Genomic DNA, 17,166 nt, shown 5'->3' with positions numbered 1-17,166 from the left:
ATAATTCATAAGGCACAGTTATTCCCGATAATCATGATCCGATTTTTTTGTTGTATTCTCGACTCACCCCTATATAACAAGTGAGAAAATAAGTTTTCATTGAAAAAATCTCAAATATTCAATCCTTATTTTTGATTTGACAACTTTATAATTCCTTTTCCATTTCCTATAAAGGTTTTCGTTATTGATAAGTTAGCCTTACTATTCTCTATTATGCACATTGTTTTAAATGACTGAAGCAACATTTTCAAGGCTCTCTCACGTTTGCTCGCCGCACTTCTACGCGTATTGCACATCCCTTGAAAGACGTTTTTGGACATCATTCTGTCTTCCAACTACTAAAAATGTGCTCGCTCGCTTCGCTCACTCGTATTATATTAACTGTATAAACAACACCGCTACAATAGCCATCGGAAAACAATTGAAATAGGCCTGTAACTGTCATCACCAAAAGAGATAGATGGTAGTACCACGTACAAGGTTACACACCCCAGGATACATAGCCGGGGATGTGATAAGTGGAGGAGCCGTGGTGTAATGGTTCTGACTCTCGCCTTGTAAACAGAGGGTCGTGTGTTCAAATCCCACGGCGGTCTGGCGTCCTTTGGCAAGGCCTTAATCCACACTTTGCCACTCTCGACCCAGGTGCTAAATGGGTACCCGTTATGATGTGGAAGTCATCAGGTCATTGTAGCTTGTCCAGTACTGTGTGCGCCTCACTGGCGACTGACTGGAATACTCCCCAGGGAGTGGAGGATGTGCACACATTGTGTGCGGGAATGACTGGTTGAATGCGATGCCCGGGATGATAATATACTGTATCTGTAAAGCGCTTAGACACGTTGTTCCGACGTATTAAGCGCTATATAAAAGCGAATTATTATTATTACATTATTTTAATTGCATACTTGAAATACGTTTTTCGACACCAAACTGTCTTCCAAGTTCCAACTACTGAAAATTTGCAAAATGCTCGCCCGCTTCGCTCGCTCGCATATTAATAAAGACTGCATTTAGTTTATATCACAACAAAATCATTACAATTTAGCTACCAAAAACAACAATTGTAGGCCTTTAACTGAAATATGGTAATATTATTTACACGGTTATATCCCCACGCGATTTGGGTGTCCCCAATTTTTTTTGTAATTTCAGATCAATGAATTAACTGATCGGACCGGATTTACGCCAGTGGATGTGGCACAGAAATTACAAGATCTAACGACCAAAAATGATCGCATCGGACTTTATTTTTATTTCATTTTTTTACCTGGAGTGTAGACCCTCATGGACTTATTTCAGGTTTAAATCTGAGTCCACGCTCAAACTCGCCCCACGAAGTGATATCAGTAGGCACTACAGTGATGGAAGATAAACATTTTTTAAATAATAATAATCGTGTCAATTGTCAATATATTTTCGCAAACATTTCCTATAAATCAGCATTGTTTTGAAGGGGAATACCCACCGAAAATGGGGAATTCAAGAACCATTGCCAGGCTTACGTATTCCTATAGTCTAGTTTGAGACTCGTGTGATTATATTTTATCCATACCTATCATCCATGCATTTGAAAGAAATTAAATTGAATGAAAAGAGACAAATAAAACATGCATTGCACTGGCAATTTCATTACCATAATAAAGTGATAACATTTTAAGATTTTGCTTATATTCCTGAAAAAGTGCTCACAAAGTGTGGTATGCAAAATGAAAGAGTCTATGATGTCACTATCTTCCAGGAGGAAAAGATGGAGAGGAGAGTAAGAGGGGAGGAGGAGGAAGAGGAGGAGGAGGAAGAGGAGGAGGGGGGAGTAAGAGGGAGGAGGAGGAAGTAAAAGGGGATGATGATGATGAGGAGGAGGAGGAGAGGAGGAGGGGAGGAGGAAGAGGGGGAGGAATAGGAGGAGGAAGTAAGAGTGAGGAGGAGAGGAGGAGGGGAGAGTAAGAGGGGGGAGGGGAGGAGGAAGAGAAAGGAGAGGGAGGAAAGGTGAGGAAGAGGTCGAGGAGGAGAGGAGGGGGGGGGGGAGGAGGATGTGGTGGTGGTGAATGAGGAGCAGGGGGAGGATGGGGTAGTAAGTTTCGAAATATTGCGAATATAGGTTAAGCTATCGTTAGAGATGAGGAAAATGGATGAATCATGGAGGAGGTGAAGGAGGAAGATATCAGAAAGAGAAAGAGAAAAAGAGAGGAAAGGAAGAGAGGTTGGCCATCCCCCCAATTTGGGGGCTCATTCCCCACTTACTGAAATCCAATACCTCGTGCAACGATTAGCGGTGTGACCCATCACCTCTCATTTGGAGGAGGATTACAGTGCTAAAGTCTACCCCAACAAAACGTTGTTTTTAAATAAAAAGAGAACAATCCAACAAGCATAATAATGGCATTTTCATCCAAATCGGATGTAAAATAAGAGAGTTATGACTAAAAGTTTCGCTCAATTTCACAAAACAGTTATATGCACATCCTTGTCGGTATGCAAATGAGGAGACTGATGATGTCATCCACTCACTTTTTCTTTTGTATTTTATTATATTCAAATTTTCTCCTCTAGTCAAGTGAAATGATGATTAATTCCTCCCTGAACATGAGGAATTGGCATTGTTTAATATTATATGGTTCAGCCAAGTTGGTCCTTATTGTGAAATGTATTAAAAAAATGAAATATTGCATAATTCAAACAATAAAAAACAAAAGAAATAGTGAGTGAGGGACATCATCGACTATCTCATTTGCATGTCACTGAGTTGTGCTTATCACTGATTTGTGAAAAGTAAGCGAAACTTTAAAACGTCATAACTTTTTTATTTTACATGCGATTTTGATGAAATTTTCAGCGTTATGCTAGTTTGATTTTTCTCTATTTATTTAAACCAATATTTCTATGGGGTGGACTTGACCTTTAAGATTAAAGTGAAATGATTGTGGGGAAAACCCACAATAAGCCTGACGAAACGGAAGAGTAATCCACTTCTTGTCAGAGGAAGATGGTGAAATCATCACTCATTATCCAGATGGCGTTGGCACTCCAGTTGTGGCGGATCTCTGAACGACCTTGTAAGGGCTTGTAAGAGGGAACCTGATTAGACTTTGGAAGAAGAGGGTTATCAGGATGGGGAAATAACTTAATATTCACTTGGTCTACAGATATAATGGATTAAAGGTCAAGTCCACCCCAGAAAAATTTTGATTTGAATAAATATAGAAAAATCTAACAAGCATAACGCTGAAAACTTCATCAAAATCGGATGTAAAATAAGAAAGTTATTTTTTTTTTGTAATTCATGTTTTATTGATCCTTTTCATCAAAATATACATAACAAAACATACATGATATAATGGATCACATATAAAAGTTCAGATGACGTTGGCATATAAAATAACATGTCTAACATACAGAATAGTATATAATAAAAAAAAACATATGTTTGTATACAACAACACAAAAAAAATCAGGCACTTGGCCTATATAAAAAAATAAATAAACATAACAAAAACAGCCTTCTGCTTTATCGCCTCTTTAAAGTATTCAGAATGATAGCCCACTTGCCATCATGTTTTTCTAATTTGCATTTCCTTTGTGCTATGGTATGTTCAACAGTTTCAAATGATAAAAGAAAGTTACAAAAATGGGGGAGAGTAGGTTTTGTTTCGTCACATCGACATCTAAAAATATATTGTTTACCTGACAGGAGCAGAAAGTTCAATATAAATATATATCTGGGAATTTGGGGCTTACAGATACCAAAAAGAACATATCTTTCTGAGAGGAAATCAGGAAGATCTAGTGAAGCAAAAAGTGTACCAACATTATTCCAAAATTGGTTAACAACATGGCAAGAATAAAAAAGATGCACTAGAGTTTCTGGTGATACTTTACAAAATGTACAAAGTGTATCAGTTACCTTGTTAATACGGAATAACCAAACCTTAGTATAAGAAAGTTATGGCATTTTAAAGTATAAGAAAGTTATGGCATTTTAAAGTTTCGCATATTTTTCTCAAAACATTATATGCACAATTCAGTGACATGTAAATGCGAAAGTCTATGATTTCTATCACTCACTATTTCTTTTGTTTTTTATTGTTTGAATTATACAATATTTCAATTTATACAGAATTGACAATAATGTAAAACTTGACTGAACTACATAATGTTAAACAATGTTAATTCCACAAGTTCAAGGAGGAATAAAGTTCGATTTCAAAGAAAATTAGAATATTTCATATTTCATGTAATAGAATACAAAAGAAATTGTGAGTGGATGACGTCATCAGTCTCCTCATTTGCATACCAGCCAGGATGTGCATATAACTGTTGTGTGAAATTAAGCGAAACTTTTAGTCATAACTTTTTTATTTTACAGCCGATTTTGATGAAATTTTTGGTGTTATAATTATTGGATTTTTCTATTTTTATTCAAATCAACTTTTTGTCGGGGTGGACTTGTCCTTTAAACCCATTTGGCCTGATTATCGTTTGGTCTAGCTACACTCTACACTCATAATCCCTTTGCTTTAATTCATTTAGTAATTTACTTTAATTCATAATCCTTAAATTTTAATTTTTTACGTTTTATGTACATTTCATTTTTTCTTTTCATTTCATTTATTTCATTTTCAACAAAATATAAATCAAATAAATACAATCATAACAAGTCGACATCATAAAAAATATACCAAGGTCATAAAATCAACTTGAAAAAGACATGTACATGTATATTTCATATCTTAATTCATGTTCTAACTCTATATGCTGTTATGTTGTGAAATATAAGTTTCAATGTTTGTATTTTTATGCACGGACCTATCGAAAAAACAGCTTTTGCTGAATAGGTCTTGTTATGTTGAAAAAAAAATGCACTTGGTCTGATATCCACTTAGTCCAATTCCCATTTAATCTAACACCTAGTTGGTATTTTTTCACTTCGTTTTCTCGTCGTGTTTAATTTGTCAAATGAAAAATTGGTTTCTAAACACTTCATCTAACCAGATAGACGAAGTGATGTTAGACCGAGTGGATATTAGACGAAATTGGTATAACCTAACCAGGTCTGAGTACCGCTCTCCAGTAGTTGCACAAATTAGCAGTAGGCTTATGATCCGTGCTTCCAAACTACGGAAGAGTCCTTGTCTATCAAATTATTAAAAACAATAACAGATAACAATGCTTCATACTCCATCAATATCATAAACAGACATAATTTGTATTTTTTTTATTATTTTATAAAATAACAAAAGGCCGACATGGTTATTATAACGCTTTGGAACTTTCAAGTTAAACTGTTTCAGTGGCATCTCTATTTTCTATTCGCTTACAATTCAAGAATAATAAGTGGAACGCTACTAGTGATGAGAAAAATGTAAAAAGTTCCAATTTTTTTTCAGAAAATTGTAAAATATTTGACCTATGCATTAATCTACCACTATAGACACACCTTTTCACACCCTAGGCTATCCTAAGAGAAACAGATTTTCAGTCGTCATGGAATTCGTGAAAATTGGGCAGCTGCTATAACATGTAGCGTCAAATAATAAAACTTTTAAAATTATTGTTTTTTATTAATAGTCGTCAAACCTTCAACATATATATTTCATTAAAAGATATCAAAACTAATGTGTTGGCAGAATTATGTTAGAATGCGAGGGTTGGGTAGATTTTGACTTCAACGACTTCTCTTCAGGTCTGTGGTAATATTCATTACATTTAAATTCATTAGTTTATTTCATTTCTTTATCAATTTTTAACATCAATATCAGAAAGGAAATATCTTCTTGATTGAAGAAATCGTATATATTAAAAATTAGTTCATATGATACCGGGAGACCTGTCACTTATAAAATCATGTCATTATAAAGATCATTACACAATTCTTATCAAGTATTATAAGAAACTATTAAAATCACTGAGAAAAGGGAAGAAAAACATTAAAAGTGACAAAATTTGGGATATTTACCTAAGCTTGATTAATTACTCATATCATCACGGGAACCAACATTCATGATGATAAAATACCGGGATCGATCACTTATGAAATCGTAATTTTCTCAAAATATCATTATGAAATTATGAGTGCCTCCGTTTAGAAAAAAGTGGAAAGTCTCTGATAAGAGCGAAAAAGAAGACCTCAATATGAGAAATATGAATCCACTTCATTCCAGGGTACTTGAAATTCCACTTTCCCTCATGTGCGATGACTCTGAGGGGATTCCCCGCTATAAATACCTTACACCATAACAAATTCTACCATGTGCTCTTGCCTGAAGTGCCGAAAAGTTTGCAATCGGGTTGCGAAATCCGCTCGGGCCAGAGGGTATAAAGCAGGATGAAATGGTCACCATAGCCACATAGAGATTTTGGAAAGCACCACATCCATAACTAATTCTTTGGAACTGAAACAGTTGAGCCAGTACAACCGAGGAACAAAACTGAGACAGCCCTATCGAACAGAAAGGCCTATATTGTTCTACAATTTTCCGACTATAGCCACCAAGAGTTTGGTATCCTCCTGTCCGATACAAAATTTACCAAGACCTGTAGCTGGAGATCTCCCACCTGCCTTAAAGGTAATTCAAACAAATTTATTAATCTGGAGTAAAGGTATACATGGTTCAATATGCCCCTTTTATAAAAAGTTGTTTCTCTCGTTTTATTATCGTATCTGCTTTAAGGAGTGAAGGCCATGGCCAGTTAAAATATGACCACGGTCTAACTCTGTGCTAAAAATTATTGGAAGCAAAATAATCCGAAATGTTGTGTAATATTTATTATGTTTACTATTTTTTTTCCCATGATAAAAAAAAAAAAAAAAAAAAAACTAAATGAGTTAACATTCCCAGACAGTTGTGAATGATTTGAGAGTCAAATAAGCTGATAGTTTGAACAGTACTTAATAAATAGTTGTGTCACAATTAGCCAACCATAGTTATACTATAACTTTACACCAGAAATTAATTTAAATCCAAGTTTCAAATACGGGCCTATGACGTTATAAGACATTACACAAGTGTTGTATATATGGTGTAAGTTCAATACCCAGTGGTGCTGTTATAACACCCTTGGCTGTTATTTTAACGATTTTGTTACGTTCAAAGTCAATATTGCAATACTGGGTTAACACCTAAGGATGTTTCCCTCTTATATTTTTCCTATATAGTTTTACTACTGTGCACCTTTCAATTGTCGTACTTAAAGTTGTCACAACGGTTTATTGTGAACTACTACTTTTCAAAGATTACCATGAGTGATTTTTGTCAACTAAATTTTAAATATTTTAAGAGGCTCGCGTAAAAATTGTAATGCCACCCCTTTAACGCCCCCAGTGCCCCTACAACTACGCCATTACTCAGACTTCGCTGTCTCACTTTTCATACTAAATGGCCAGACATTTTTTATTCCTTCCTTAACTTTAGACATGTCAGAAGGAAAACAGGATTGAAGGGAAACCAGAGGGTTGTCATAACGTCCAAACGTTCAAACATATGTATTGAGGGGACAGTCACACTCAAATGATTTAGCCAGCATTACCATGATTACTGACGTATACTTCTGGCAAGCCATTTTATCATGTAATCTCATTTCTTGATGTTAACAATTCATTTTTTTCATATAGAATTACCATTCCAACAACACAAATGATTTCTTGATATAAATAATTCGATTTCTTGATATAAAAAATCAATTTCTTGATACTAAGAATTTGATATATCGATATCAATAAATATAACCAGATAAAATAAGACGGCTTGCCAAAATGAGCGCCGGCGTACTCTGCTTAATCTGTTAAGGTGTGACAGCAGTCTTTCCATCATTGCATGTTAAGTAAAAAAAACAGCTTGTGGAGTTGATATAAAAGGTATGTAAAGAAGAATACAGAAAAAAGTTGAGACAAGAGACATATCGATTAGGCTAAATCATGTCCATGATCCCTAACCTTTCGATCGATATTTTGCGAAAGGTGTTTTTGTTTTGTTTATTTATTGCCAATGATATAACGGTAGACTGGTGTTGGTATGGGGAGGGGGGGGGGTGGGTACTGGGATCCCAAAACATCATAAATTTTATCTCCCATTCATATCTTGCTGATTGTACCACAAATATGTAAGAAAAGATAAATACTTAATATTTTGGGGCTTTCATTCTTGCTCGCTCGCTAATGATCTGAAATTTCGTTCTTTCTATCTATCTATCTATCGATCTATTTTTCTTTCTTTCTTTCTTTCTTTCTTTCCTTCTTTCCTTCCTTTCTTTCTTTCTTTTTTTCTTTCTTTCTTTCTTTCTTTCTTTCTTTCTTTCTTTCTTTCTTTCTTTCTTTCTTTCTTTCTTTCTTTCTTTCTTTCTTTCTTTCTTTCTTTCTTTCTTTCTTTCTTTCTTTCTTTCTTTCTTTCTTTCTTTCCTTCCTTCGTTCCTTCGTTCCTTCCTTCCTTCCTTCGTCCCTTCCTTCCTTCTTTCTTTCTGACGCGTGACGTCATTTATTCAGAGGAACGGGTAGACAGAGGAGGAGGGGTGAGTGCGAAAGTTAACACTCGTTCATGACTCATGCTTTTTCTTAACTTTATTTCATAAAGTATATTTTTCCTGATATTTCTAGGAAAGTGTAGCAAAACTTGATTTACCTAATGATGTCTATCGATTTAATACATAACTTATCTGAAAAGGTGATTCAAATCATTCTTCACGCAACAGCGCTTGGGACTAGCGGACAGATGCTGGATATCATATTTCGCATATGGAAATATGGAAAATAAATCCGCTATTCTCGCTCTTATCCCCTAAGCCAAATGCACATGTACGTTTCGAAACTTTCTCTACTTTTAAAGAAAACCGCAAATCATTAACTGGGCCTATTTTTGTTGACTTCTTTTCTATGAATTGTAAACGAGGAAAGGGTCGAAATATTATTACTTTGTAGGGGGCGTAACCTTGGAACAGAATAGAAAACAAGAAGTCGTTTTATTTAAAAAAAACCCCACTTAATTCATCTTAAAAAGGAATTCGGAATCTGATCTCGAACTATACCCAACTTAAAACGTTATTTTGTTCGTTTGCTCGAAAAGCACGAAATAACAGACCCTGAAAGTTGATGTTTGGGAAAACATTGATCCCTTGTCTGGCATAGTTGCCACAATAATCGGTTGGACATCAGTTTTGTCAGGCTTTCCTTTTGTTGTCTTTGTTTTTAAGAAGGAAGGGCACTCAAACTGGCAAGAGTTTTATCATGAGCTCCTCACCTCTCGCATATCTGGGAATAACGAATGATGGCATTAGAACATAATTATATAAAAAAAAAAACGATTACCATATGTACATCATAATGATTCATCTATAGTAATAGGATGGTGTTATAGGTTAATGATATTTTGAAGGACATAAAAACGATTGAGAAAAAAAACGAAATTTCAGAATTGATTAAAAGGAAATTGAAGAGGATATTATTTTCCGAGGCCGGTGTTTTCAACTTTTTAACAAAGTGTTTTTGCGGTTTAATTTCCAACTTTTTTAAATCCAACATTTCGTTTTTCTTTCTTTTACTTGGGTGGGTGGGAGAGGGTTAAATTTCGAGAAAAAAAAAAGGATTTTCCTCTCACGCGTCAATGGTCAGGAGTTTTATAGTTTTATAATTTCCAGACAGTATTAAACATTATTGAGGGACGAAAATTGACAATACATCGAAAAACTGTTGTTAAATAAATTTACGTCACATGCTTGACATGTGGCTATCCATATAGTCAAACGAATGGACTTTAAATCCTCTATTTCAGGTCCTGGTAGCCCCATGTGCGACGAAAATCTTCAACATATCGGTCTTTGAAATTCGATACACATCCAAATTTATGTGCGTGGAAAATAAGAACCAAGGGGCGGATCCAGGATTTTCCAAGGGGGGGGGGGGGCACATTTTTCCGAGGAATAAAATGATAAGCATAAACAAAAGAAAAAGTTTTTAACCCCCAAAATTAAGGTTATTTCGTCCACGAAAATATTTGACAAGCAAAATTAACTTTCAAAGGGGGGGGGGGGCACACTTCTGTTTTAAAGGCATTTTTACATTACAAATTTTACTTGTGCCTCTCTCAGGGGGGGGGGGGGACACGGGCCAGTTTGGCCCCTCCCCTGGATACGCCAGTGTAAGAACCATAATGGAATATAAATCAAGAGATATTTGACATGTAAGACGTCATAAAATCGCTGTAAGTGGCATCAATAAGAGGCGAGTGCTATTCGAAAATAATATATTTTATTTACTTTTTATGATAATGCACAATACTAACAGTACTATGTATAGCTGGGAAGCATTAGCATGTCGTGGTAAATGCATTCATAAATAATCCTGACCCCTCTCTCCCATAGAGTTGCTTCGACCCAATTTCGGAGAAGAGTGCGTTACAATTACTCTACCCCCCTTAATGTATCGTTTCCTTAGAAGTTCATTGAATATGACCTAAGCAGAAATGGGAGTTCATGGTCATAACCATAACTCGGGTTCCTCGCGGTTGAACATCCCGCATCCGAGGTTACAAACCTTCACCAGGGAGTCCAACATCCCCACTCCGGGAGATGATAAAAGGGAATGTAGCTTCGGTGTGTTATCCATCCACGGAGTCAGACACCAACCCGCCGCATCTTTTCTTTGCCATCAGGCCGCGGCGGAGGACTGGAAGATTGATATATCATTCGCCACGTGAAAGGATACCGAAGGATTACGGCCCCTGGATAATAAGGCAGGCTTGTGCAAGGGATAAATCAATTTACATGTGCGTGGCATACGCGCTGGCAGGGCTGATGTTGAACTTGTCTCCGCTGTATGGAATATGGCTTGATGCCGACCGCATTGCTTTACCGCTAGAAAAACTCAATTTTACCCGACAAAGCTAATGTCGTATTTCGTTCAATATCTTCTCTTCTTATGTTCAGATATCCCGGACTAGTTTGTGAGTAAGAATAAGGAAACATGTACCATCAGACGATTACGAACGCCTTTGCCTCTCTGATTTTGGCGGCAACACTTCTTTCCACGATGTTATCTTCTCTGACCGAGGCATGTGGTTCGAAAGGAAGCTCGGATGTTACAACACCCAAGCCTCAAAGAGGTGGTAGACCTGGCGTACAAAGGTAAGATAACACTCCTTGAGTCACTGGTGTACATATAGGGGGCTTGGGGGCCATGGTCACCCTACAAATTTTAATGACCAAGAAAAAAAAGGGGGAAAAGAGAAAAAAAAGTAAAATATTTCATTATTTCTTTATATTATATCAAAATCTGTCACAATATATATATATATATATATATATATTTAAGATATGAATCATGTTCCATACGCCATGATTGGGCCCCTCAAAATTGTTGACTCAATAAGCCCACTGCCTTGAGGTTTTTATTTTCACGTTACAGAATGATTGGGGAGGGATCGAGGGGACAGAGACAAACAGCCAAATCAATCAAAATGAACATAGATGCCCTTTTTCCCTTTCAATGGGTCTTCTCGAGAGGGGGGGGGGTGCATATTTATCGGTGGCGGATCCAGGCGGGGGCACATCCGGCCCGTGCCCCCCCCTTTGAGAATCATAAGAAATATTTGTTAGTGGAAACTGTCGTACATACACAAAGGAAGACCCTATGTTTTGCTTGTGTAAACAGATTCTGAAAAAGACCCCCCATTGAAATTCTTTACCTTTATTATAACTACTTTTTCGTCAGAAATATTGTTAAATCTCAATCGACCATGAGTCTATCTATTTTTGTTTTGCTTGATTTCATTGTGCCCTGAACACTTTGCATGGTGGATTTGGCGCATCTGTAGAAATCATATTATCGTTATCATTGTTGTTAACATGGTTAATGTAAGAAATCGAAATAGATATGAAAAGTTTATCTTTCCGGAATAAGTATCATAATGAGATGATTGCATTCTGTAACGGATGACCTTCTTCACCAGGTTACTTCTATAGCAGAGAAAAATAAATAAAAATGCACGCGAACAATCCGTATGCATGCTGGATACTCTCTGAAAAATTAAAGTGGCAAATTCAACACTTTGTGAATTGCCTTTGGGTGCTGCCTTTGGGTGCTGAACTTTACAACTTGGGGTGCTAAGAACACCTACGGTGTTAAATCTACCGCGTCGTATGCTGTTTTAATAATAATAGCTGGATTTAGAAAGGTTTTAACACCTTATCGCTGAAAATCAGCACCCGAAGGAGCCCGAAGGACAGTCATTATAGAGCTCATAAAGTGCCGAATTTACCTTTTTATTTTTTTAGAGTGATTAAAACACTTAATACTTCACGGTTTTTAATGACATTATATAGACAAAATTGCGTTCGTTCAGGGAACAAAACAAATGGTACTGTTGTTTACGTGGGGGTGTCGTGGTCTAGTGGTTAAGACTCTCGTCTGTCAATCCGAGGGACGTGGGTTCGAGTCCCAGCCGTGGCGTGTTTTCCTTAATCAGCTAGAAATTTACCCACATTTACCCATGTGAAGTGAATGGGTACCGGCAGGAAGTAATTCCTCAAAAAAGCTGAGAGCACCAGAATCGGTAGACTAGCTTAGCCGGGGTAATATCGGAGCGCCTTGAGCACCTATAACAAGGTGGATACGTGTGCTATATTGAAAAACCACAGCAATGCAATGTATGTCCATAGGTAGGTTTGTATAGTTGGCTGATGCAGTGACATTCAAGCATGCATGCTTGCATTGATGTCGTCTCCCTAATTATACATGTACAGTCTCATCAACGAAACCGACTACAGACCGATCAAAGCTATATCACGTTAATTCGAATGGCATATCATCGGTCGGTTTGGAATCGGTTTCGTTGGTGTGACAGAACATTATGTTGCAATCATACCGATTAAACCGACTCCAGGCCGATCATGCCGATCAAAACTAGTACGTTAATTTTCAATGTCATTACCATCGGTCGGTTAGGAGTCGGTTTCGTTGGTGTGACAGTATGATATGTTGCAGTCAAACCGATGAAACCTGATCCAACCGATCAAAACTAGTACGTTAATTTTCAATGTCATTTCCATCGGTCGGTTCGGAGTCGGTTTCGTTGGTGTGACAGAACATTATGTTGCAGTCAAACCGATTAAACCGACTCCAGACCGATCAAAACTAGTACATTAATTTTCAATGTCATTAATATCGGTCGGTTAGGAGTCGGTTTCGTTGGTGTGACAGAACATTATGTTGCAGTCAAACCGATTAAACCGACTCCATACCGATCAACACTAGTACGTCAATTTTCAATGTCATTACAATAGGTCGGTTATGAGTCGGTTTCGTTGGTGTGACAGTATTTATGTTGCAGTCAAACCGATGAAACCGGATCCAACCGATCAAAACTAGTACGTTAATTTTCAATGTCATTACCATCGGTCGGTTAGGAGTCGGTTTCGTTGGTGTGACAGACATAACGATGCAGTCAAACCGATGAAACCGACTCCAACCGATCAAAACTAGTACGTTAATTTTCAATGTCATTACCATCGGTCGGTTAGGAGTCGGTTTCGTTGGTGCGACTGCGGTATGACCGTCTCCCGAAACGTGAGTTCCCTACACAGACGTTTGATCACGTCTTCCTCAATTTTCGTTTCAGACTTCGGCGCGAGTTGGGCATGGACTGGAATGTCGAAACCATAGCCACGTCGAACCCGGAGTCGATTTTGACAGACGAGCTCGTTCACCTGCTTGAACAGGACATTGACGACGAGGAGGTCACCGTCATTGACTGGATCAGCGAGGGACATTCAGTTCGTGATTTTTTGAAGCTTTTAAACATCTTCGACAAGGATGGTGAGTGGTAGTAACGTTGGACCCGTTTAAATGAGTTGCAATCAAACGCAACTGTAAAAAAAATCGAACATAATATTATTATTATTATTACATTTATTATTATTATTATTATATCATGATTGTATTATTATGTTATCATGTTATTATTATTGTTACTATCCTCCTCCTCTTCATCATCATTGATCCTCATCACCGTCATCATCATCGTCTTCATCATCATCATCATCATAATTAATACCAATGTCAATGTTATCGTTATTATGCATATCATTTTAGTATCATTCGTATAAACCACATGAAAATCACCATCCCCGTCGCTATAGTATATGTTTTAAAGATATCCCCACCCGTTGTGGCCCGAATAAATTGTTTCTAAACCAGCTCAGTGCGTGCATGCATTTCGCTTTTTATTAGATTTATCCAATAAGTACCACCCACGCGCTATATGTCAAGTTTCCTTTATTACGACATCTCTGTTTTTTATGAAGATGGAAATCTAAGGTTTTTCTTTTTCAAACACTCTCTGGATAACGTTGTACGTGTTGCATACATGCAGTTAAAAATGTTCACATTCAATTGTTCTAAAAGTTGAAAAGGCCATTGTTAATTTTGGTGTTAGTTTTGTTCTTTTCGTTCTCCCGACTCTTCTATTCCCCGTTCCCCCTTTTCTCTTCATCCCATTCTTCTTATTCTTCTCCCCCTCCCAGTTTCATGTTTCCCTCCCCCTCTCTCCCCATCAATTATACTCTCTAACCCCATATCTCTCTTTCTCTCTCACCATTCAGGCGATGATCGGATATCAATATCTGAGATTGTCAACGTGATCAAAGAACAAAGTAAACCGATTACGCTTGTCTGAAACGACGAAACCGGAACTACTGTCCCGATATATCGTCTGCTTCTCCCGGGATCTCAGACGGTCACACCAACGAAACCGACTTCAGACCGATCAAAGATATTACATCATTTCAAATAGAATAATATCGATCGATTTATACAGTTTCGTTGGTGTGTCTGTAAGATACAGCAGGCCTACCTGTTAAATGAAATACCACGCAAACACGAAGTATTTTGAAAGAATGGATCCCAAAGATTCTTGCACAACTCGTCGAAAAACCACGGAGTTTTGATACATCCATGGGAGCACCTTGCACAATCGTTAAACTATAGATATTAATATTTATCCAATATTTGATGTAGAAGGATATTTGTTGGGTAGAATAAAACCAAATGCTCTGGAAACCTTTAGTAATGATATATGTGTATGAAAGTTGACATGAAATTTACCCAACTAATACATGTTCCCATTTGACACAATAACGAGTAAAATTTTACAATTTGCTTTACTTTTATAGTGGATCATTGATTTTTGTCACCAGAACTACTAAAAAATTAATGAATATTTGATATTTTCTATGTAATATTTTCTCACTCATCGCTGAAAGAATTGTAGTTAAATTCGAAAAAAAAGATCTTCAAATCGCCGACTTAAGTATAATCATTTCCGTTATTGCAAGAATTAATTTTCACCCAAGTTTATTTTCATTTCATCCGCTGTAGACATTGCCTAGTGAATAGAGACAGTCCAATCCGAGTCGCTTTATTGTCAATTTGGTAAAATACTAATATGGTTAGGCCTATTTGTTTATTCTTAAAAAATATTTTATTTTTAAAGGAAAAAATATCCGGCCATTTAAATGTCTTTTAAAAATAAAATAACACCTTCGTATTTTTTCTTAAAATTCCCTTCTCTAATACGGAGTAGACAATCCTTTCTAATTTGCTGCTTTTGATTTAGCCCTACTTCAATTAAATCATTTTCTTCATATGCAATTACAAATTTGAATATTTATGCATAACCCCGCCCCCATCATGTCACCATGCAACTGCATATTATTTATAATTCTTTGCAAGAATGTATATCCGTTTGCTATGTGACCTATCTTTTTGACCTTTATAATCTAGATTATACATAAAATAAAAATAATCAAATATATTTTCAAAAATATTTAAGTATCATTATGCATCCACTCACCGGAATCCTTTAAACAATTATGTGACAACAAAATAATTTATTTGCATACCATACACGTATTAGGCCCCAGAGAAAAATAAAATCCTTATCACTTGCTTAAAAAAACTTCCTCATTTGTATCAAAGTATTCCTATTCATTCCATGAGGACTTGCCACTCTTAGTCCTTTGAGAAGTAAAATTAATATTTGGGATAAAATGTATATACTAATTCACACGTTTGATATGATTTTGTGATCGTATTGGTTCTCAACATTTGCATGCATGCTATATTTTTGTCAATTTCAAATCCAATCTCGATGAAATTCGTACTGTTCTACTTGTTTGATATTGCTTGAAACCGGTTCATGTTTTTTAATTGACTTGATCTTTAAGAAGCCTAAAATACTGAAATAAAGACCCATGCTAATGGAGGAAAAGAACACAAATATATAAATATGAAGGTGATATAAGCCTATAAGCAATGATCAATGATACATATAACAGTCCTATTATTTTTTGTTTGTTGTAAATGGTACTACGGAAATGATGTTTCTTGATATTTATGTATATATATTTATTGTATTCAATGTAAGCAACCTTAATTGAAATATGAAAATGCACGTTAAGTACAAATTGGAATAATTAGAATGATGATGATTTTTTTAATAAAATTCTTCGATAAATCAATTTTCGTTTCCCCCATTCTTATTGCTTCCGAACATTACAACGGAGTCAGAGGGAAAGATGTGCATAGTTATTATAACTGCCATACACATATAGAAAATCAGGATTATTAACACACATACATGTACACCCTCACACACACGGGGGGAGGCAAAAAGGGGGAGGAGCTTGAGGGGGGAGTGATGGAGGGAGAGTGTGTGAGAGAGGATGGAGAAAGAGAGGGGAGAAAGAGAAAGGAAGAGAAGGGGGGGGGGTAGAGGTGGACAGAGAGGGAGATAGAGAGAGAGAGAGAGAGAGAGGGGGAAAGGTAGTGACCCGAAGAGGGGGGGGGGGGTGTAGATACCCTTTAAAGCAATAAGACGTCTTTGCCCCATGCGACTTCCTTGTTTTTCTTTTCATCGTGTATGTACACATAACGATTTACGTCATGAACGTTTTTAATAAAAACAACGTAAGATAAATAATTGTAAGAGTTAAGTCTATTTATATTTTCTAAACATAATGGCAAAATGTCAAGTTTTTGTGTTTCTTCTCTTCTTAATATGGAAACACTTCGAAATCATATACTGTAGCTGTTCCGATTATCTTTATGAAATATCCGGAATTGATAACTTTGAGGAACTTGCATTTGGTCAAAATATGAATTGATATACGAAAAAGCAAAAA

At 36.5% G+C, this 17,166-nt stretch overlaps 1 protein-coding gene across 2 annotated transcripts; it reads left to right on the top strand.

The window, feature by feature from the left end:
• Nucleotides 1–6,345: 6,345 nt before the first annotated feature.
• LOC129271451 (uncharacterized) lies at nucleotides 6,346–16,503 on the top strand. 2 transcript variants are annotated; one of them, XM_054908801.2, is made up of 4 exons: nucleotides 6,346–6,566; nucleotides 10,915–11,112; nucleotides 13,605–13,801; nucleotides 14,587–16,503. In XM_054908801.2, the coding sequence occupies exons 2-4, from the start codon at nucleotides 10,952–10,954 to the stop codon at nucleotides 14,658–14,660; spliced, it is 432 nt and encodes a 143-aa protein (XP_054764776.2). In that variant the 5' UTR covers nucleotides 6,346–6,566; nucleotides 10,915–10,951; the 3' UTR covers nucleotides 14,661–16,503. The 2 variants fall into 2 exon arrangements, with proteins under 2 accessions (XP_054764776.2, XP_063962747.1); XM_064106677.1 differs by lacking the exon at nucleotides 6,346–6,566 and adding an exon at nucleotides 10,505–10,721.
• Nucleotides 16,504–17,166: the final 663 nt, after the last annotated feature.

The sequence above is a fragment of the Lytechinus pictus genome, chromosome 11 (genome assembly GCF_037042905.1).
Source record: "Lytechinus pictus isolate F3 Inbred chromosome 11, Lp3.0, whole genome shotgun sequence".
NCBI classification, from domain to species: Eukaryota; Metazoa; Echinodermata; class Echinoidea; order Temnopleuroida; family Toxopneustidae; genus Lytechinus; species Lytechinus pictus.
This window is presented reverse-complemented; position numbering and strand designations above follow the sequence as displayed.